The sequence below is a fragment of the Sebastes fasciatus genome, chromosome 18 (genome assembly GCF_043250625.1).
Source record: "Sebastes fasciatus isolate fSebFas1 chromosome 18, fSebFas1.pri, whole genome shotgun sequence".
Classification (NCBI taxonomy): domain Eukaryota; kingdom Metazoa; phylum Chordata; class Actinopteri; order Perciformes; family Sebastidae; genus Sebastes; species Sebastes fasciatus.
The window spans coordinates 13,816,161-13,839,066 of record NC_133812.1 but is presented as its reverse complement, the minus strand read 5'-3'; the positions used below and the strand labels follow the sequence as shown (position 1 = coordinate 13,839,066).

General features: G+C 42.6%; 1 protein-coding gene across 1 annotated transcript in view; it reads right to left on the bottom strand.

The window, feature by feature from the left end:
• The window catches only part of nbas (NBAS subunit of NRZ tethering complex), a 186,826-nt gene that overhangs the window by 153,031 nt on the left and 10,889 nt on the right, over positions 1-22,906 (bottom strand). The window contains exons 8-18 of the mRNA XM_074616263.1: positions 21,543-21,676; positions 18,640-18,738; positions 16,706-16,844; positions 15,686-15,751; positions 15,445-15,573; positions 14,961-15,024; positions 14,254-14,447; positions 11,427-11,693; positions 5,154-5,279; positions 4,670-4,821; positions 4,356-4,493 (exon numbers count right to left, since the gene is read on the bottom strand). Coding sequence (XP_074472364.1) covers positions 4,356-4,493; positions 4,670-4,821; positions 5,154-5,279; positions 11,427-11,693; positions 14,254-14,447; positions 14,961-15,024; positions 15,445-15,573; positions 15,686-15,751; positions 16,706-16,844; positions 18,640-18,738; positions 21,543-21,676 — 1,508 coding nt within the window. The remainder of the gene's footprint in view (positions 1-4,355; positions 4,494-4,669; positions 4,822-5,153; positions 5,280-11,426; positions 11,694-14,253; positions 14,448-14,960; positions 15,025-15,444; positions 15,574-15,685; positions 15,752-16,705; positions 16,845-18,639; positions 18,739-21,542; positions 21,677-22,906) is intronic.

Here is a 22,906-nt window from a genome sequence, read left to right as displayed (position 1 = left end):
GATGTGAGGCGACGCAACAGGCGGCCTTCGATGCCGCTAGTTCTCTGATGTCGGAGAATGAGCCATTTATATCTACATAGGGAGCGGGTCCTCTTCACGGAGCCGGCCGCCATGTTTCTACAGTAGCCCAGAATGGACAAACCAAACACTGGCTCTAGAGAGGGCAATTTGTGTTTTCACGTTTTCGCGTCGGCCACCGTAGTTTCTCCTACACGCTTGGCACACAGGAGAAGTTTCACTTGGTTGCAAACTGCAACCCCCTCCCCCCCACCAGATGCCGTCAAATCCTTCACACTGCGCCTTTAAGAATGACTTCCAAAAGTCTTTTTATTTCCTAACCCAAGAGTTAAGGATAATTACACTTCATTTAACTGTACCGACTGGTGATAGAAAAAAAAAGTCCTGGTTGATCGGTTCTTTCAAAAACACACACACACACACACACACACACACACACATACGCGCACAAACACAGACAACCTCGAAACGCGTGGAGGAGGGACAAAAGATCGGTGCGACAGTGAGTAGTTGAATACAGTCCTTATCTGCACACAAGAGCATCATGCACAGAGCAGCTGTGATCGATACCAAGCCATTTCTGTAATGGTGGTGTAGTTAAAAAGAAATTAAGAGAATTATTATCTGTCTCAGACCTCGGCCACAGGCCTCAAGGCAACATGGGCAGATCCATTAGCGAGGGCTTCGCTGCGCCCAAACGCGGGCACACACACACACATACAGTATATAGACATATAGATATATATACTTATATATATATAAACACATTTTGGGGACACACATATGAGCTGCCTGGAAAACACTTTGACTCAGAGATAGAGAAAAGAGAAAAACCGGCATATTTAAAGAAGGTAATACACTGACGATTTAACGTAATGGTTTTCTTTATGTTTGTAAATTATCGATTTTTTTACTCCCTCTTCTATCTTTTTCTTATTCTCCATCTTCTTTATCTACCATGGACTACAGTTCCGCAATAAAGCTTAACAGTTTTATTACACAATGAACCAAACAGAAAGGAAATCAAACGGGTAAAGGGACACAAAAATGAAACAGGGAGCTGAGGGGGGAGATATATATAACACTTCCTCAGTCAAATACAGACCGGAGGTTCACCGGTTAAGTGTCTGAGATGAGGGAGAACAATAGAGACAGCACAATCCAGCTACTGAAGCTTGAAATACCTGTATGCACAATGCTTTCTTGCATTATGGGTATGCACTTTAAATGTACATCTTTGATTTCAGTGTATGTCCTTGTGTTTGGTCATTTTAACAGATGTGTCTAACATGTATATGAACTCATATTAAGCTTAAGAGTGTTTCATGATACATGGGTATTTGCCTGTGTGAGTGTGTGTGTATGAGAGGTGATTAGTGATCACTAAAGGGTTTTTCATTAGTCTTTCCCTGGGCACTGAACAACAAAGGCATAAATTACCTCCAGCAGATTACCCACTAATCTCCACCAACGCTCTCTCCCTCTCGCTCCCTCATCCTCATTAATGTCCCTGCCTTTATGATCCCCTCTCTCCGGTGTGCGACCTAATCAAACAATCTGTGTTAAATTTAGCAGACTTCTCTCCCATTTCCTCGTTGTTTCCTTGTCTACACCTTAAATACCGTCATCGTTCTCCATTTTCAACAAATCAAAGTGCAGTCGCTACCCCCATCATTATAGTTCATACACCGTGAATGATAATGACTTAATTTAAAGGTTCCATATTGTAAAAGTGAGATATTCATGTTGTTTTATTAATATAAAGCAGGTTTAAGTGCTATTTATATATACTGTTAAAGTATCAAAACGCTCAATCCACGGAGAAATACACAAAGCCCGTATTCAGAAACCAGCCGTCAGGATTTCGGTAATTTTGTGATGTCACAACTATACTATTGGTGCCTTCAAATGAAACTCGTGAGCTCATGGTTACAACATGGGAAGTTGTGCACATGATATGCTTGGCGTTCAAGTGGTTAAATCGTGAGAACACAGCTGCTAAGCAACGACGATATTAACATTACTGCCGGAGTCTAGAAGCCACGAAGGCTAACAATTTAGCAAGCTAGCAAGTGGGTAACATATAATGCAGGAAATGCAAAGGCATAATGACAGAGGAAAAAGATGAGGTCGTTGGGAAAATCTAAATTTTCCTCAGACATATTATACAATTACAAAGAAAAACAAATGTACGACTAAAATCACAATATATTACAATATACAGTATAATATATATATACTTATTATGCACCGAAAAATGAACTTCCATGGCCTCCGCTATTTCTGACAACGTCAACAAACACGTCACAAACTCGTTAACTCTGAGCTTTCAGAAACTTTCCCCTTACGAGGTTGCGAATACCACAAGAGGGGGGCATTCATATGGACTCTTCTCGTGAACGCGGTAAACACGACCCCATTTGAAAGCATCATATATATGAATGACCTCAGCTGACAGGAAGTAATCATGGACCCAAGCTGTTGCCTATAATCCAATTCCATTGAAATGTGCTAAAACAGAGCATTCCAGACAGAGGGTAAATACAGGCATATTCAGGCAGACAGTATGAGGAAATGTAGAAACACAAAATACGTATAGTATAGTAAATACGTATATAAGTATGAACCTGAAAATTAGCATAAGGTGTGACCTTTAAGCTCTTTAAACAGTAGGCAACAACCTGCCGACTAGGCGACTCGCACGGGTCAGCGTCATGTTTCCCTTGGTGGGATTTTACCACCCACCTAACAACTACTACTGAGAGTTTGGAGATGGTGATGAATTCTGGTGGTGCAAGTCTGAAAAATAATACAGCTTCCAACAATTTAGTGACAAAACTAAGAGCCTAAAGCCGGGCCATGCTAGTGGCTCTGTGAGGCCGTTCATAGGCACAGCGGCACTTTGAGTTAAATGGGCACCATCAGTTTGCTAACATGCTCACAATGACATTGCTAGCATGTCGATGTTTAGCAGGTACAATGTCTACCATGTACACTATCTTAGTTTAGAGTGTTAGCATGCTAACATTTGCTAGTTAGCACTAAACAGCCAAGGCTGATGGGAATACTGTTAGCATGGCAGGTATAGTCTAGATAAAAGCTCAGGGGATCCAAAGTATTACAAATCATCCTCTGGGGGCTGTGAAATGTCTGTACCAAAGTTCATGGCAATCCATCGTATAGTTGTCAAGACATTTCACTCTGAATCAAAAACCTGCTGTCAACCTGCTGGTTGCAATAGAGAAAAAGTCAGGGGATCACCCAAGTCATTAGGATACACCATCTGGCAACCACTACTGTTTCTACAAAGTTTGGTGCCAATCCATCAAGTAGATGTTGACATATTTCACTGAATAAGTGAAACATTTGTCCTGCTGGTGGTGGCACTGGAGAAAAAGTCAGAGGACCAGCAAATTCTATAGAATTTATTTACTAGGGATCTAGTGGAAAATGTTATTGCAACCCATTCAATAGTTGTCAAGATATTCATTCATTCATTCATTATCCGTATCCACTTATCCTGTTCAGGGTCACAGGGGGGCTGGAGCTGATTAAAGCTGACTTTGGGTGAAGGCTGGGTACTCCCTGAACAGGTCGCCAGACTCTCACAGGACTGACACATAGAGACAGACAACCATTCACGCTCACATTCACACCTACGGGCAATTTTGAGTTAACAATTAACCTAATCTGCATGTCTTTGGACTTTGGGAGGACTTTCTGGTAATTAAATAAATAAATATTCTATATGAAATACCCACATGGTAATATTTTTACATAATCCTGTGTATCCTGTGTGAATTAAATTCCTCACAAATTAAAAGTACTGAGCATTTTCTAATTTTATTCATTTGTTATATATTCATTTATTATCATACTTAAAATTATAGAGAAAAAATAAATAAATATGGGCCTCAACCATGTTAACTATGCTAACTGACGGAATTATTACATTGGTTGTAGAAATCCAAGATTACATCAAATAGTCTTAAACAATTGCAGAACAGAGCGTCAGTAGTTTTCAATAATATCTTCTAATACTGTGCATACATCACCAAGTAGGCTATGATTTTAGTTTTCATGTAGTTTTTGTGTGTAAATCCCTAGCCCTAGTGTGAAATAATGGCTTTAGTAACTTGCACAAGGACACCTCAGTGAGGCAGATGCTGGCCAACCAAGCTTGGGTCCTCCAGCTGAAGGATGGTGTCTCTCTTAACACTCGCCAGCCTTGTTGATTTTGTTCAACTAAATGCTCCAGTCTCTCAGTTTCTGCATCTTCCTGTCTTCATCTGCTGTCTGACTAACTACCTGAGCTGACTAACCGACAGTCTGCGTACCTGCTGAAGTCGACCTTGGCCAACAGCTCTTGTCTCTTCCTGCTCTCCTTCTCCGTCTTCATCTCCAGCTCCTCATCGCCTGACAGGATGTCTTCGTAGGGAAGGTCGTCGATGTCAACGTCGCCTGGCATGATGAACCTGGGAGACGGCAAGAAAATGACGCATACTGTTGCTAAAAAGTAAATATGGATAAACAAAATGAGACATGTAGAATGAGCCTCGGGTTGATGGAGGGAAGAAGGAACAAAAATCAATTTGACATTCATACTATTTATGTTCAAGGATTTGCGTTGGTGTGTTGGTGCGTGCCCTACCTGCCCCCATCTTCCCTGTTTCCTATGGCTATGAGGGCCTCGAGATCGGTTCCCTTCAGGCCGTACATCAGCAGCTCCTTGGCCGCGTCAACGTTCTCTGGGACCCTCTCCACGCACTCGTGGAGCACCCATGAGCGCTTGCAGATCTTGCTCTGGGTGGGATGTGAGAAATGGAAGGAGAGGGAATGAGTTCAGAAGAAATGTTGGGATAAAATGAGATACAGAATTAGGAGGGAAGGGTGTGAAAATTTGCAACAAATTGGTAAAAATGATGCGTGAAATAGAGTAAGGGGGCTGTGTGCTGTACCCCTACTCGCCCACACACGTATACTGTATATTTCTCACCAGACGTCTAATTTACTGGGATAAACACCAACAATCTGATACAATTCATCTTCTCTCTCTCTCTCTTCTCAACCATCCCTCCTCCTCCTCCTTTCCTCATTTCCTGAGATCTATGTCTCTCATTTCTTCTATCTCTTACCAGATAATCTTGTATCGAGGCGATGCTGACGGTACTCTTCCTCCACTGTCTCTGGTATACCAAGTCAGAATCCAGATTATACGCTTGAGCAAGAGACAGGGCTTCACCGTATTCCTCATTGTCAATCTGCGGGATAAACAAAAAATGCACACAATAAACACATTATGAGGATGTAAATCAATATATATATGCATGTTTTTCTTCACATAGTGGAACAGACGGCACTAAAACAAATGTGTACGATGAAAAAAGAGGAGCGGATGAACGTTTATTTGGAAGTGATTCAGTCCGTGAAATGAAGGAAACAATCCATTTGATGAGAAGCTTGTCCAGGATTTGAGCAGACACAACTCTAATTAGGAAACACAGTTAATTTTCTGATGTAAAATTTCAGTTGGGTGTACAAAAAGATATAGCAGAATAACAGAACTCCACCATCAGTTTAATTCATTTCATATTCTGTGAGATACTTTTTATGTTTTCAATCCAATTACCACCCCAACTGTATATTACTGATTCAATCTCCATCTGCACCGTGTTCCTAAACAGAATCAAATGAATCAAATGCTTTAATGAATTCAAACCACATGGCATATAAAGCAAATATCTAGGCAACAAAAAAAAAAACACAGGAGAAAAGTCCATGGCCCAATTTAGAATTTTGAATAAACCTTTGCACAAGCTATGGTACTTCGGAAATCCTGAGTACACATTCTGAATAGCCTCCTCAAAGACTGAATAGGAACAGCTCTAACACGCAGATTTCAATCTGCGTAGCAATGTGCAATATGACACAGTCTGGATTGGGTCTGCTACGCAGGGATAAGGAGAATGGCTAAAGGGGGAATCGAATATTTGGGGATATTTAAAGACAGAGGGGGAAACCCCAAAGGAGGAATCAGGAGATATTGAGACAGATATTGGGGATTAATATCAAACACAGCATCATGGCTACCTCACTAAAATAATAAAAACAAGTCTGCAGCCACGCTAGCAGCTGTATTTACTAACAATTACAATGCTAACAAACACGCTGATTTTTAGCGGGTATGATTATCACAGCGGGCGCTGCCGGCGTTTGTGCCACTGTTGAAATGTATGGAGAAAAAGATAGATGTAATAATTTCCAAAATTCACAACATGTTTTTTAACTAACAAAGGATCCTGTGTTAATCCATATTTGTTGGCGTTTAGCATTTCAAAAACAACATTTTCACTGCGGTCAAAACTGGTTTGCTGCTGCACACACACAGAGGAAGGCTTGTGTATGAACATCGGATTTAGCGCGCACACAGAATGGATAGCCAGCGCACCTTGAGGAGATATTCGCGGAATTTGACAAGAAGTGTACTATTGGATTAGAATCACAGACTCCACCTTTAACTGAAATCATCCCTGTACCCGAGGACAGCCTCACAGAGCCGCTAGCGTGACGTAGACCGTTGTCTTGTTAGTATATATTTTTCTTTGGTAGATCTTGTAGTAGAAATAGTTGTTGTTGTTGTTGTCATTATTACTATCATGAAACTGGCCTGGCTTAGACGTCAACATATAATAATGCTTAAAGAGGTTTTGTGTCATATCAATGTCTCGCAAGATGATTTGATCCAACAACATCATGACACCTCAGTTTATGCAGGCCCACTCAATGTGTGTGAAAGTACATGTGTGCGAGTGCACTGACTGACACACACACACACACGGAGTATCCATCTCTCTCTGTGTGTAGGAGTACAAAGCAACACATTAGCCAGACTGTGGTTCCTTGAGGGCAATAAGAACCCCACACAGTTAAACCTCACGTAGGAGGACATCAAAAACTGCTTCTTTCTCTCTCTGGATTCGGCTAATAAAACTGTTAGCAGCCCTGCCAGTGTGCTACTCACGCAGGCAAGGTTACGCCACCGAACGCATCATCAAACTCCTGAACACATGAGGAGGCTGACTTAAGGAAAAAATCACTTGCTCTGGTGTATTCACAGTCAACTGGACTACAAATCTCAACTGAGGTAAATCTCTGAGGAGAGATCAGGTCATTCTGATTTCTGTACGTGATTGAGTGTGAAGTGTGGAAATGTCAAACTGTTCAAATACAACACAAGCAATATGCTGGCACTGATGCGCACAATAAACCGAATATGCATGCACACACATACATAGACATGCACACTAGCAGTGTAAGAAAATATGAGTGTCGTGATATTTAGTTTTGTGATACAAGTCAAGTCAAATCAAGTCAATTTTATTTGTACAGCCCAAAATCACAAATCACAAATTTGCCTCAGGGAGCTTTACAATCTGGACATGAAACGCCACCATCTGTCCTTTACAGTGCGACCCTCTCATCAGATAAGGAAAAACTCTGCCCAAAAAAAAATGGAAGAAACCTCAGGAAGAGCAACAGAGGAGGGATCCCCCTTCCAGGATGGACAGACGTGCATTAGATGTCGTGTGTACAGAGTAACAACATAATGAAAATACAACATAGACGATCCATATGACAAAAATGAATATATATAATGTGAACATATGTGAGAAGGTAGATCCAGGAGGATGTCAAGGATGTTCCCGGCATCGACAAACAGATAGAGCCAGAGCAACACGACCTCTTCTCCACGCCAAATAGATAGAGCCAGAGCAACACAACCTCCTCTCCATGCCAGATAGATAGAGCCAGAGCAACACAACCTCCTCTCCACGCCAGATAGATAGAGCCCGAGCAACACAACCTCCACTCCAAGCCAAACAGATAGAGCCAGAGCAACACAACCTCCTCTCCACGCCAAACAGGTAGAGCCAGAGCAACACAACCTCCTCTCCACGCCAGATAGATAGAGCCAGAGCAACACAACCTCCTCTCCACGCCAAACAGGTAGAGCCAGAGCAACACAACCTCCTCTCCACGCCAGATAGATAGAGCCAGAGCAACACAACCTCCTCTCCAAGCCAAGTAGATAGAGCCAGAGCAACACAACCTCCTCTCCACGCCAGATAGATAGAGCCCGAGCAACACAACCTCCTCTCCACGCCAAACAGATAGAGCCAGAGCAACACAACCTCCTCTCCAAGCCAAATAGATAGAGCCAGAGCAACACAACCTCCTCTCCACCATGGAACCTTGAGAGAGGACCAATACCGTATCAATTCTCCAAATCGCTGTATCGATTTTTAATTAACCTTTTAAATATCTGATGGCCAGACGGTGAACTCAGCCACCATTCTGGCTTTCACAGATTGTAGCGGGCTCAGTTTTAAAGCTACAGTGACATCAAATGAAACAAGAAAACCTAAGTAATCCATTGGTACCAACCATGTCATATAAGCTTGTTGCGAAAAAAAGCTAAATAATGCTCCAAAGTTACGCTAAATTTAGGTGAGAAAAACTGGCATGGCCATTTTCACAGGGGTTCCCTTGACTTCTGACCTCAAGATATGTGAATGGAAATGGGTTCTATGGGTACCCATGAGTCTCCCCTTTACAGACATGCCCACTTTATGATAATCACATGCCGTTTTGGGCAAAAAGCATGCAGTTTTTTGCGTGCAGTACAAATGTGTTATTTTTGCCTATTCTAAATGGTGTATCTCTGGTGTGTTCTTTATACTATGACAGCTTTCCTAACATTAGATTTAAAGAAATCGCAATATATCACCTTGCTCACAGTATCGCAATATATCGCAATATATTGAATCATTACCCCTGTATCATGATACGTATCATATGGCCAGATTCTTCTCTACACACACATACAGACCCCCCCCCCCCTCCTCCCTTTCACTCCCCGCCTACATGTGGTACATGTGAATAGAAAAAAAAAAAAATTCCAACAGGACAGCAGCAGCTGGGGAAGTGCCGTGCCGGGTACCAAGTGTTACAAAGAGATAATAATGATATATTACTTTGTAACCCTCCACTGTTAGGATTGATGGCGATGACTAATGGCATCTAATGATGATGACAATGATGAAGAAGGAAGTAGATGATGGGTCATAAAAATGACTGATGAACCATGCTCAAACTTGGGATCGTCGAGAGCCGGTACTGTGCTTTATGACAGAGCATGTTGTTGCTTTTGCTGCAATTTGTAGCGAGTGGCAACAACAGCCATATTTCTAATGCAGCAATTAGCATTTCAGAGAAAACCCCTGGGACTGAGAAATAGCCTTAAAGCAGAATGAGCATCTTGCTTGGTTTTCATTTCTCCTCAACGGCACTCTGAAGCAGATCCAACAAAACAATGGCACTTCACTGAGCTGGCACAGGATTTATTTAGTCAGAAACCAATTTTTGCAGATTAGCCTGTTATAATTCAGCCAGTGACCAAGCGGATTTCATATGACGCCTTTCAGTTGCTGATAAATTAAGCGGCAAAAAGAAATGAAGACTTTCATGGTACATGTGATACCATTGAAGAGAACTGACGACTGATCAGATAAAAAATGATTACTGGCTTTACAGAGAGGCATGTGTGGCTCATGTATCTCTTTGCATGTGATAAAGGCCTTACAAAAGGAGTGGTATAATTAGGAATGGAGCGTCTTTGAAATATTAAATAGGTGATATCAATTTCCTTGCCAAAATGAATTCATAACACTGTGTGAGGCAGATAACTGCACATCAGCTCTGGAATTGCTGTTTCAGATTGCTGAGCTAAAAAGAACGTTCAAATCCAAACACGAAGGCATGAGCAAAGCTTTTTCTCGCATAAGCACACACGCGTTTTGTTGTGTGCAGCCCAATGAATAAGTAAACGGTAACAGAAATGTGACTCTTCATTGTGACTCTCAGATATACTACCTCATTCCGAGGACTCCTACTGGGTTTAACACACTGCAACTGCGACCTGAATTGTCGAATAAAAGTACCTTTCCAGACAGGTCATAGCAATTATGTAAATGTTATGAAATGTGAATACAGCGATGTGACTTCTCCGCAGAGTCACTGAGCACCTCAGTAAACCAGCCATCCAGCTGGCTATTCATTCAAACCTCGCTGACGTTTGCTAATTAGCACAAGTACAGCTGAGGCTGATGATTCGTTTTGCAGGGGTCATTGGTCATTCACAAAAGTATGACAATTTGTCCTGGTGATGGTGCGATAGGGCTGCACAGTTATGGCCAAAAGGATAATCATGATCAATATTGAGATCAAGATTATTTATCATGATTAGGGACAAAATATTTTGATGCAATTTCACATTTAAATTTAAAAAAAGTGTCAAAAACTAAACGTCATCCTTTATCTTTGTTATTGTCATCTATAGTGGTTATTTGCATTAAAACACACTATTTGGTCTTCTTCACTCACACTGAAGAACTTCCACACCGACGACATGTTGCGTGTGACGTTACAGTCTGTGCCGCTGTGTATGTGTGACCGGCAAAACAATCCTATATGAGATTGATGAAAACTGTCCGGCTTCGATCGGCTACTGGTTGACATAGTATCTCTAGCTGTTAGTTTAGAAAGCGCTTGATTTATGCAGCAGACTTTTTTATGAGCGGAGCACGCATTTTAAACGTCAATATCGCAGTCGATCATGTCCATTTAATTGTGGGAAGCCAAATCACGATTAATATTTGATTAATTGTGCAGCCCTACCAGCAACTTTACTGAATTTTTTAAATTGTTATTAAAATGGTAAATCGTGCACCAACAACTTGGTAAAAAAATCTTCAAAATGAACAAGAATTAAAGTGTAACCCTATTTTAATGCAGCAATAAATTGGTCAAAAATTAAACAGGTATTAAAATTCCACTATATAATACTATACAGTATATAAACATAGAATTTAGGTTTAAAAATTAAGCTTCAAATATTCACTGTTGATTACTGCCGAAGCTCCAGAGCCCAAAACAAATGGTATTCGGGACAGTCCGACTATTTTTACAGAAAGCTGTGCAACGGAATATCCTCATTACTAATTATTTATCTTAATCTGATCCAGCACTTTCAAAATCCGCTCTTTCAAACGAAAAACATGACAACGTGGATTGCGGCTCAGAAGAAAGTCTTCTCAAATTCAAAAGGAGGACACCAATGAAGTTATCAGCATCCCTCTTATTAATTTAGTTCTGATCCTGCCATCAAAAAAGCAATGTTGAAAGGAGCACTTTTTACCTGTATAGCACATTCTGAAGCCAAAATTCAAAGCCATTTCCCTTACTATAAAGGAGATACACAGGTTTTAGTGCTTCAAGAGAGTTTGATTAAGCATCAGCAGGTGCACTTGAACATTAAAAAATAATCCAACAGTCATTTGAAAGCCTACCTTCCTCTGGTACAGCTCCTCTGGTGTTGTTGACCTCAGGCTGACCAGACGGTAGTTCTTGCTCACGGTGCGGGGGCGCTTGCGCGGCGGGGCGAACCGCTCCATCTCCGTCACGTAGTACAGGCCCTGCTTGATGTATCCAAAGTAGCGGGCTTTGGCGGAGGACTCTTCGTCTGAGTCAGAGTCTACGCCATCATCCCCCTCCTCATCCTCACCGGCGCCGCTGCTCTCCAGGCGCCCACGCTTCTGAGCCTGCTTCACCTCACACTGTGGATGATATAAAAAATATATAGCGTCACGAACGGGATGGAGGTGAAACTGAGCAGAGGAATTCAAAAAGAGTAACAGGTGATTTAAACATAACTTTGAATTATACTGCTAACATATGCCTCGGATGTGATCATAAAGCCACAGTTGTCTCTTTACATAAAAATACACCTGTCTTGTTGGCCCAAATCATAAAGTGAGGGCTGCAAAACAGAAGAACGCCCATTCCCCATTATTGTCAGATTTACAGCCTTCGCCCAGAGTGACTTTCTGACGCTGAGTGTGGACACTTCTTCTTCTTTTGCCAGCAGGAAGTGATGAATGGAAAATGAAGCACGGAATGTGATGCAGCACAGTTTACATCCAGCTGTGCTTAAGCTGGTAAACACAATTAATTTAAAACACCCTCGTGCCGGATCAGCAGGCTGTCTAATACACAAAACAACAGCAAGGTCAAGCTGCTCGATAAAAACATCTAAATCCAAGCTGTCCAGAGTACTTTCTCCAATTTGTCTTGTCCTCTAGTTTTTTGATTGCCTCAGTTGGGGGGGGATATTATTTTCCCATTTTGTTTGTTTTCATCCCCACGCTGCAGCAACACCTCTGGGTTTTGGCTCACAAGAGAAAAAAGCCTCCAGCAGAGGGGCTCCCTCCCAGCCAAGGTTTATGAAACATTTAGCACCTGTAAAGCATTAAGCGCCTTAATCAATGAGGAGCCGAGGCAGGCTTCCATAGTGCTGCACTAAAACACTAATCACACATGAGGGAAGATGCACATGTGATCATCATAAACACACAAGGTCACATCATTCCACATCTGTGGAGGCGGTACGCAGCACAAACCCCGAGCTCAAGGTAATTTCAACACACACAAACCCTCAGCTTTAGATACAGCTACACAGGCACCCTCCCCCCCAACCCCCCTCTCCATGCTGAAGAAGGCTGATGAAACCTTTCCAGAAAGTTGGCAGCTGGCTGGTAAAAGAAATATCTCTCTTTCTCTCTCTCTCTCTCTCTCTCTCTCTATGCAATCAGAGGAGAAAAAAAGAAAAGGGGAGGACTGAAATAAAAGTGGAGGGTGATGTGATATCAGGGTCTTTGTTGGAGAATAAAGAGGCAGGGATAAATGTTTCATCATCACACACTTCTACCATTATACACACGCATGTACACACACATGCTGTTACACAATGACACTGACAGACTGAAAAATACAGTCATAAAAGGACTTTGGGTTGAAATTTGTACTTGTCAGGAAAAAAACACTGCCCTTTCGGGGAATCACATCAGCTGGCAGTACAAAGGATCTATCACAGATCAATGCACACATTGATTTTTACTGTACAACAGACTCACTTTGCACCAGAAACAGTGTGCTCAAAAGCACATTTCGTTTGAAATATTTAATAATTGAAACCAAAGAACAGACATCTCAATAACAGACTGGTGACCTGTCCAGTCTGTCAGCCTTTTTCTTGCCCAACCCAGCCCTGTGCCACCCCGAACTGATTAGGCAGTTCAGAAAATGGATGAAAGGATAAGAAATTGTATTATATAATATGCATTTAAAGGTCCAGTGTGGAGCATTAAGGGGGATCTCTTAGCAGAAATGGAATATAATATTCATAACTATGTTTTCATTAGTGTATAATCACATGAAACTAAGAATCGTTGTGTTTTTGTTACCTTAGAATGGGCGTTTTATATCTACATAGGGAGCGGGTCAAAGAACGTACATTGTCAAAAAGTGAAAGTCAATTCATCAGAGCTCAGCAGCAGAGCTACGCTTCAGCCATTCTGGACTGAAAGCAACTACCGGATGCCAGTAAAACATCCGCCTAAAAAGTGCCTTATAAAAGTAAAACAAAATTATTTCTATTCTATTGCCATATTCTACCGAAATGGCCTGTGTTGAACAATAAAATATTATAATCACAATAAGCAGTCCATAATGGCGGCAGCGGCTGTTGTCAAAAAAACAGCCAGAGTTTTGTGTCTTTGCTTCTATACTCTTTGAGCGGGTCCTCTTCACAGAGTCCACCATGTTGCTCCGTCATGTTTCTGCAGTAGCCCAAAACGGACAATCCAAACGCTGGCTCTAAAGAGAGCCCTTTAGTGTTTTTACATTACCTGAAGCCACCGTAGTACGCGCTTGTGAAACTGCAATAATGTGAGCCGCAGAGTGCAAAACCGTGGTACCGCCAGCCGCCGTCTGACTATCGTTGCTCTTTAAGTAGCGTTATATGGTAAGGATGGCCTCTGAGCGAGGAGAACGCACGGTTTGGCACTCGCCGGCTCACGTTACCGCAGTCTTGGAAAGGGAGGAGTGTTGTCACAAGTTTATTAACCGGTGGGAAACTTTCCTCACTGTGACATCCCTAGTTACAATCTGCAACCACAACACGAGATGTCACCAAATCCTACACACTGTACCTTTAAAAGCCCTGAAGGCCAAGATCTAAGTTGCATGACTGGCGCTAAAAAGATGCTTACATGAGTCTCACATGACATTCTGTCTGTTTACTTAACCACACATACATACGGCTCTCTTGACATTTACCTCCAGGCTGAGGAAGCCCCCGTTGTGCGCCGCGGTGACTCGAGGTGAGGGTTCGAACCATTCGCAGGATTTCCCCAGCAGGTTTCGCAGCGACCTGACGGATGACACGGTGACGGAGCCGGAGCAGCGAGCCAGAATCAACACGATGTCGCTCCACCAGCTCACATCCACCAGCGGGTAGTACTGCTCCTTATCTGGGACAGGCAATGCAGAGACGTAACTTTTACAAATGAGGATATACACACCAGAGGGCCAAAGCTGATAGGAGATTTGTGTTCAAACTTTTCCTTGAACATGCTTTGTGCTCTTTTGGGATCATATACTCTCCAATATCCCCAATAACTTTTTTGAATCTCCATCCTTCTCTAAGACATATTCACACATGTGGACATATTCATCACTTGTCATGCATGAGATGAAGACTCACACAGATTATTGCTTACACAAGCTGTCACTGCTGTCACAACTGGCCCAAAACTGTCAAGACTGTAAAAGCTGCATACACACAGACACATCCACTCCCAAAGCATGGACACTGTGAGGGAGGAAAATATTTTCTGGCCTCGGCAGACACTTTACGGTTGTATGTCTAAATAACTGTATAATTCGGAGAAAAAGACATGTCAAAGATCATTAAATTGTATCCAGTGTGCACTGCTGTGTCAGCAACAAAGTCGGCTCTCGAAGCCCTCCGGGGGCCAAGCTACCTTTTATTTTCTTCCTTCTCTCCAGCGATGTCTTCCACTCTGGGTTGATCTCCTCAAATCCTGGCTGCGGGGAGGACCGAAGGATGGAAGGACCAAAGAGGGAGGGAGGAAAAGAAGAAGAAGAGGGGGGAGAAATTAATCCGCTAACCCTGTTTACACTTGCAGCACGCACACACACACACACACACACAGACCAGGCGATGAAGAGACACACACACACCCAGCGCATAAATCGGCAAAACATTCTGCAAATATAACTTCTCTCTAAGCCACCTCACTTAATGTCTAATGGGCGCACACACACACACACACACACACACACAATCCCTCTCTCTCCAAACACACACTCATACTTGGGCCACAGAGAGAGATTACACTAATACAGTCAGTCAAGCATCTAATGCACAAAATACCAGCCACAGGTTTATTGAGCATACGCAAAATCGTACACACACATGAACACAAAGCAGCTTAAGAGGTGTACCTGTTGGTTTTGGCTCCATGTGGACTTGTGTTTGAGGGAGGGGACGTCCCAGAGAGACAGGTGGCCGGAGAAGTGGATGACAGCCAGCAGGGTGCCGTCGGGGCTCAGGCTCATGCGAAACACACCGTCCTGGACATCACAAATGCAAACACATACACACACAAAAAAAGTTTTGGCCAGATCCTTCCTATTAAGCTTTTAATTCTGATTGATGAAGACGGAAAGAAGAGCGCTGTGGTACCTTTTCGTCTCCCTGTCTGGAAAACAATCTGAAGCTGGGGATCTTGAAGAAACCTCTCTTCTGATTCTAACAGACACAGAGAAGAGACAACAATAATTAAGGGGGATAGTTTGGGTGTTGTGAAGTGGGGTTGTATGAGGTACTTATCCATGGACACTCTATTACCTACAGTAGATGACACTCAGCACGCCCCCAGTTTGGAACAACAGACAGGAGTTATCACACGGGAGCAAAGCAATGTACTGCTATCGACAAACCCGGCAGCGAAATGTATTTTAGCCACCTAAAACAAAGGCACACCTAAATCTGTCTAAGTGTTCGCAATGTTTAGAATATTTTCACAAGTTTACCTTGCCGTGATACAGCCCCTTTCCAATGGGGGAACTGGAGCTGTTGTATCCATCTATGATCTCACCAAACACACCAGACTCTATTAAAAAAAACTGTAATTTGACCTCGTAGAACACGGGAGTTGCTGCTCTACCGCTGCCTCAATCGATTAGTTTGTTTGTGTTATTGCGTGACTTCGGTGAATCCGAACTAAGCAAAGTCACACAATAACAAAAACAAATTAACGGATCAAGGCAGCGGTAGAGCAGCAACTCCCGTGTTCTGTGAGGTAAAATTCCCGCTTTTTTTCAATGGAGTCTGGTGGCTTTTGTGAGAGCATAGATAACGGCTCCAGTTAGCGGTCTCACAGCGAGGTTAATTCTAAATATAGCGTACACTTAAACTGATATTGATTTTTATTGGTGGGCCTTTCTTTTAGGTGGCTTAAATACATTTTGCTGATGGCCCAGTCCACAGCAGTACATTGCTTTACTCCCGTGCCAGTACTCCTGTCTGCCTCTCCAAGCTGGGGGCGTGTCGTCCGTCATCTACTGTAGGTAATACACTGACTATGGATACGTACCTCATACAACCCCACTTCAAGACACCCAAACTGTCCCTTTAATGCGTGTGTGTGTGTGTTAGATACTGCATTAATAACTTGTGCATGATCATGTGCAGTCTTCTCACCGCACTGACATCGTCCTCATAGCTGGTGACCTGCTTATAGTGCGGCGAGCCGGACAGAGCTCTCCAGGCTGTGATCCCATAGCAAGAGGCCTTGGATGTACAGTCATCCCCCGACTCACAGCCGCCCACCAGCAGCAATCTGACAAACAAGCGCACACACACACACACACTTGTGGTTACCACCTCCATGATTGTGCCCCTGACAAATCAATTTGCATTGCATAACAAGCACAGCGAATTAAGGTGGTCACAGTGAGGGCATCCTTCAGCCCTGGGTTTAAGCCAGGGTATCAGTGAGTTTTCAAACTACCGAAGTGCCATTTAGCAATGCGGTGGATTAAAAAGTTATCCATCGGAGGATAAAGTCTGGCTGGGATCAATGTTTTTAGGACACAAACAATACCACAATGACCACAGTGATCTGTGGGTGCAGTGAAACAGAACAGATGCGACAATGGTCAGGAGCTCAGGGGGGAAGGTGTTGATGAAGCAGTGCTGTCCAGCTCAACACTGCCCCCTGCTGCTGCACAGAAGTCGGACATTTAGTAAGAGGAAAAGAGCTGAGAGTGACTTTATAAACTGATGGTAAGCTAATTTTTGTGTCAACATAGGAGCTCATGACTGATATAAGCCACTTTTGCTGTGAATGCTGTGATATAATGTTTCATTAAAAACAGATGTTAGACTACTCCTCGCATCCCTGACGCACATCTGCATATTCTGCGCATACATGCAGTATATTAACTCTGTAATTCTAATAATGAAAACACATCTGGAGGCATTTGTAATCCCATCTGTGCATAATTTTAAAAACAGTCACTTCCATAGCGACAGCTTGAACCTCAACACGTTATATCTTCATTATGAGACGGTTATTTTTCATCTGTGTGTTCAGCTGTTGAAATGATTGTTTTCACATCCGGCTTCTCACCTTGCCTTTTTTTGCTTACCTCTATCCGATTCTCTCTGTTGACTGACCCAGTTTTCACACGGGGATCATTAAAGTTTCATCTCATCTATCAGTTGGCAAACACTTGACAGTAGCTGCCAAAAGCCATTAAGCTGCCAAACCAAGCTGCGCGGGCCAAACTAAATCTGGTTTGTGCAGACTTGGGAGAGCGTGGTAAAAAAAACAGTAAGGTCACGGGTGTGAGCCAGACATAATTAACCGAAACCTTTGAATGGTACGTGGCGAGGAGGGCCAAGGACGTTTTTACACTGCTATAGTCAACTCCTGCAGGTATTGCATTAAAGTGATTGCTTCATTTATTCCTGAGTAAGCAAGTTGGCCCCATGCCATAATATAACACTTTATGCCTGCGCAAGAATGTCTGCATAAAAGCCTTGTATTTCTTATGTGTGTATATTTCAATGTGTGTTATTAATACGTGTTTTAACTGTACAACCTGTCTGCAAAGCAACTTTTTCTTCATAGAAAACGGTAATGCAGTAACTTCACACAAATTTTCTAGCCCGGTGATCAATATAATACATATTTACAAGCGTATTGACGACATGTTGACGTGTACTCACGCTGCCCCTAGATGTCAAATGATGAAAGCGTTTGAAATCAGCTACTTTCGAATTCAGATGTTTAAGATGTACAGGGCATCATGTAGCATATCATCTCGCAGCGGGGTTTAAAATTGATTCAAAGGATTTATCAGGATGTCTGTAGATGTTTGAATATGAAATGCATAAACACTCTTGATGAAACACTGTTGTAATAGAAGGCGGCTTGGACCGTGGAGGGCCACAAGAGAGAAAATAAAATCACCAGGGGTGTCGAGTGGATGCTGCAGGCATTAATTACGCCGCCCTCTGATGGATTAAAAGCTAAACGCTGGCAAATAAATGCTCATTTTTCAAAACATATTCAACTATATTCTGCAAGCTCTTACGGTTTGTTGGATTGTTGGCAGGAACAAACTTACCGGTGGCCAGGGTGGTAAATAGCCGAGGTGATGCCGTGGGAGTAGTGAGCGGAGAAAGTGAAGCTGTGGTTCTCCTGGAAGTTCTGATTGGTTCCCACGCTGAGAGAGAGAGAGAGAGAGAGAGAGAGAGAGAGAGGATAGTCACATGACAAGTCCCCCATAATTGAACTCTGGGACATACACAATCAAAACATATGCAAAATGTTAATGCTGCGACAAAGCTGTTTTGGGGAAGATGACAGAGCAATTTAAATCCCAGCTGCAATTAAAATGAGACATGGCAAAATATATAATCTAATTTAAGTGGGCAATCTAAATTAGATTGGGACTAGAGGAGATGTCGTGTAATTTGTGCGGGCATATCTCATTGGGGAAATGTGTAATGGAATGCAATGTGAACTGTATGGGGAGAAGGAGGAGAGGGGAGGTAAAAAAAAAAGAAATGGGGTGGAGAGAAAGAGATCACAAAACACTTCAGCTTTATCCAAACGTTTAGGTGTTTATGCCAAAGTAAAGTGTATGTGTTTTAGGGGGTGTATCGCGATATTATGTTTTGTGATACTGTATCGATTCTCCAAAACGCTGTATTGATTTGAACTTCTTAAAAATCTGACGGTGGACCCGGACTATTCTGGCTTTCAGAGGTTGTAGCGGGCTCAGTTTTAAAGCTACAGTGACATCAAATGAAACAAGAAAAACCTAAGGAATCCATTGGTACCAACCATATCATATAAGCTTGTTGCTAAGGAGGCTAAATAATGCTCCAATGTTATGCTAAATTTTGGCGAGGAAAAACTGGCATGGCAATTTTCACAAGGGTCCCTTGACCTCTGACCTCAAGATATGTGAATAAAAATGGGTTCTATGGGTACCCACGAGTCTCCCCTTTACAGACATGCCCACTTTATGATAATCACATGCCGTTTGGGGCACAAAAACTATGCTATGACAGTTTTCCTAAAATTAGATTTAAAAAATTGCAATATATCGCCTTGCTTACAGTATCGCAATATAGTGCAATAAATGTAATCGTTACCCCTTGTGTGAGCCAAGTTTCGTATACATGTTTTAATTCAATAAACAAGCACAGTCTGTATTTCACAAGTTAAGATTAATAAGTGATTTCATTGAATAAGTTAATTAATAGTGATTAAAATGCTAAAAAGTTAATAGTCATCTAATGATCATTTGATTTAATCCATCTTGATGTCCTTTATGTGGTACTTTGTAAAAGGCAACACAGTATAAGCTTTCTGTTAGAACTGTATGTAGGTTACTCTCGCTTTAAGAGAAATAGGTGCCTTGTGCTCATTGAGGTAAAAGGCGTGATTTTATTCAGTTGAGGCTCAAGTTAACTAGCGAGCCACACGGTTTTCTTGCCGTGGCACAGTTTGCTGATTAGGAGAACCTAACTTTGAATACTCCTGTAAGAAGATACTACAAAACCGCGGGATAAAGATTTTTTGTTTTATCCTTTCTTACATCGGATTTCTGTGGAAGTTTTTCCTTCTCAAGTTAATGCAGATGAGTTAAGCCAAGGTAATCCTTAAGCTTCAACCCCCCACATCCCTGTAACATGGTACATATGTATGTGACCACACACACACACATACATACATAAGTGCTGGCACAGAAGAAGAGAGAGAGAGTAAGGCAGAGAGATGACTTACTGTCAAGGCTCAGCTATAATTCTGAAAGTCTAATTCAAAGTGTTTGAGCGACAATATTGGAATGCAGTCATATGAAGAGGAGGAGTGAGTATGAGATCCATTCTGAAAATGAACCTTTAAAAACAAGCCAGCACTTTCAGAGGGAATCTGGAGCAAATGTCTCCCACATCTTAATTACTTCCTCTCACACACACACACACACACACACACACACACACACACACACACACACACACAGGCACACGCACACACGCACACGCACACGCACCCTCACCCGGATGGCTTCAAAGGCAGCTTACGCCATTTATCTGCCTGTAATAGAAGTGTAAATCAACATTTTCCTCCGTTCTCTGCAAACATCGCTGTGCACACAGTACTGAAGGGGAAGTCATGTGCAGGATGTCGTCTGATCGAGATTCAGCGCACATGCACAATCTCATCCCGTGTCTTGGAGTGTCAGCGCAACGAGGCTCGCTGTGACAGCAGCAATCATACAGAGTGAAATGGGAAATCTCTGAAATAATGCCATATTAAATAACGCTGAATTAAAAGGGGAAGGTGTCGGGGCGGCCGTGAAAGCAGGAAAGCGCATACGCAGACTGTTCCTGGGTCAGATGTCATTAATCAAATATTCAAAATGTGCATATGGATTGGCAAGTAGGGGAATTGGTATGCAAAGAGAGGTGTCACTCCCCCTATCGTTTCCATATAGACAAGCATGCAGCATCAAATTTTACTACAAATAGGGTGCAATGTCCTATAAAGGTTAGGGTATACAGTACATGCATTTAAATCAGATGATAATAAAGCAGCTAGAAAATCTCCAGAAAGAGGGCAGCTAGAAAGGGATCAATATACGTGTGCTCACTGCTGAAACTTTGCAGTTGAAATGTTTAAAGAGGACCTTTTATGCTTTTTCCCTTTCCTTTAGTGTGTTATATCATTTTTGTGCATGTAAAAGGTCTGAAAAGTTACAAAGCCCAAAGTCCAAGCCAAAGTGAGTTACTCTCCCCCATAGAAACACTGCTCCTGAACTGCCTGAAAAGCCTTGATTGAAGCCCCGCCTTTTCTTCTGTAACATGGTGATGTCACCAAGTAACACCTTTGTTTTAATCTGAAATAATGCTGGACATGAGAACCACAGTAGGTCATTCATTCTAGTTAAGACAGTGTGACTAATAACAAGGTGCTTTGACAGCTCAGGTGTATTAGTGAGGCAGCTTTGCTTCTCACCTGACTAGGTAACTCTTGAGCCCGCCGCCGTACGTGATAACGAGCAGCTCGGCCATCCACTGGGCGCTGCCTGTGTACTCCAGGAAGATCAGGCCCGCCACTGCACAACTGAAATCCCCGGGAAAACTCACCGCCTGGTACAAGACAGAGACATGAAGAAGAAGAGTTAGCGGTGGTGTGAAAGTGACTGATGTAAATGGTAGAGGAAATCAAAAGGAGGTGTGTATGATTATCTATCAGTTTGTGCCCCCACCGAGTTTTTACAAGGACAAACAACAAAGACACATCACATCAAGCGGCAATTGTTAAAGAACATAAAATAGCCAGGAAAAAAAAACATTAAGAAAGAAACTGATGGGACAGGGAAGGCAGGGAACAAAAGATAAGAGAAAGTGAAAGAGAGATGGGGGAGGTAGGGAAGCAAATTTTAAAAAAATTTCATACATTTTCTGTCAAATTTTTTTTTTATCCTCTCCTCCAGAAATAGCAGCAAGTCACCGGTGTGTGCACTTAACAGTGACAAACAAGAGAAACAGCACAGCAGAGCAGAGCGGGGGGGTGTGCTGGCGTAAGTGTGCAGACACACATACTGTATAACAAAGTAAGAGTTGCACTAAAGGAATCAAGATCACCGGCTTGGAGAGATGGCTGGGGAGAAGGACGAGTGTCTGCGCTCATCGTCTCTGACAGGGCGGATGGAGCAACGCAAGGAGTGATGGATAGAAATGGAGGAATGATAACATGTAGTGCACAGAGGGCATTAAAGTGAGGGGGGGGGAACGACAGACTTGAAATGGCAGCGCGAGGAGGAGAGCTGCTGAGACATGCGAGGATGAGAGAGATGCCAGAGGAGGGAAGGAGAGGGGGATCTAGGGAGCAGCACTTGTGTGAAAAATTAAAGAGGGGAGGTGATGGAGATGGAGATGGAGATGGGAGAAGGAAAGAGTGGGACACTGTGAGCAAACTGGGGAGAAGAAAGAGAGATGAGAAAAAAGCATCAGACAATGAATGAAGAAAGAAGGCTTGACAGACAAAGAGAGCAGAGAGGGTGTCTGACAGGGAGACGTTTTCTTCAAAAAAGGTGACAGGCAGCTCAAAGTGCCCAGTAAATGTTTGCTCCGCTGAAAGAACAGAACATGGCCCAACCGCTCTCTGGAGCCAAGATTATGGATGTCTGAATCCTCGTAACTGTGTCACTGTAAAGTTACACATACAGCCTAAATCTGCTTTAGCATACTGGCATTTAGTTAGGATAAGAAGCTGCATTTATCCAATTTATAATCTGATGATTTAATGCCAAGTAGGGTGACCAGGTGTCCCTCTTTACGAGGCACAGCATTTTTATGCCTTGTCCCACGTCCCAA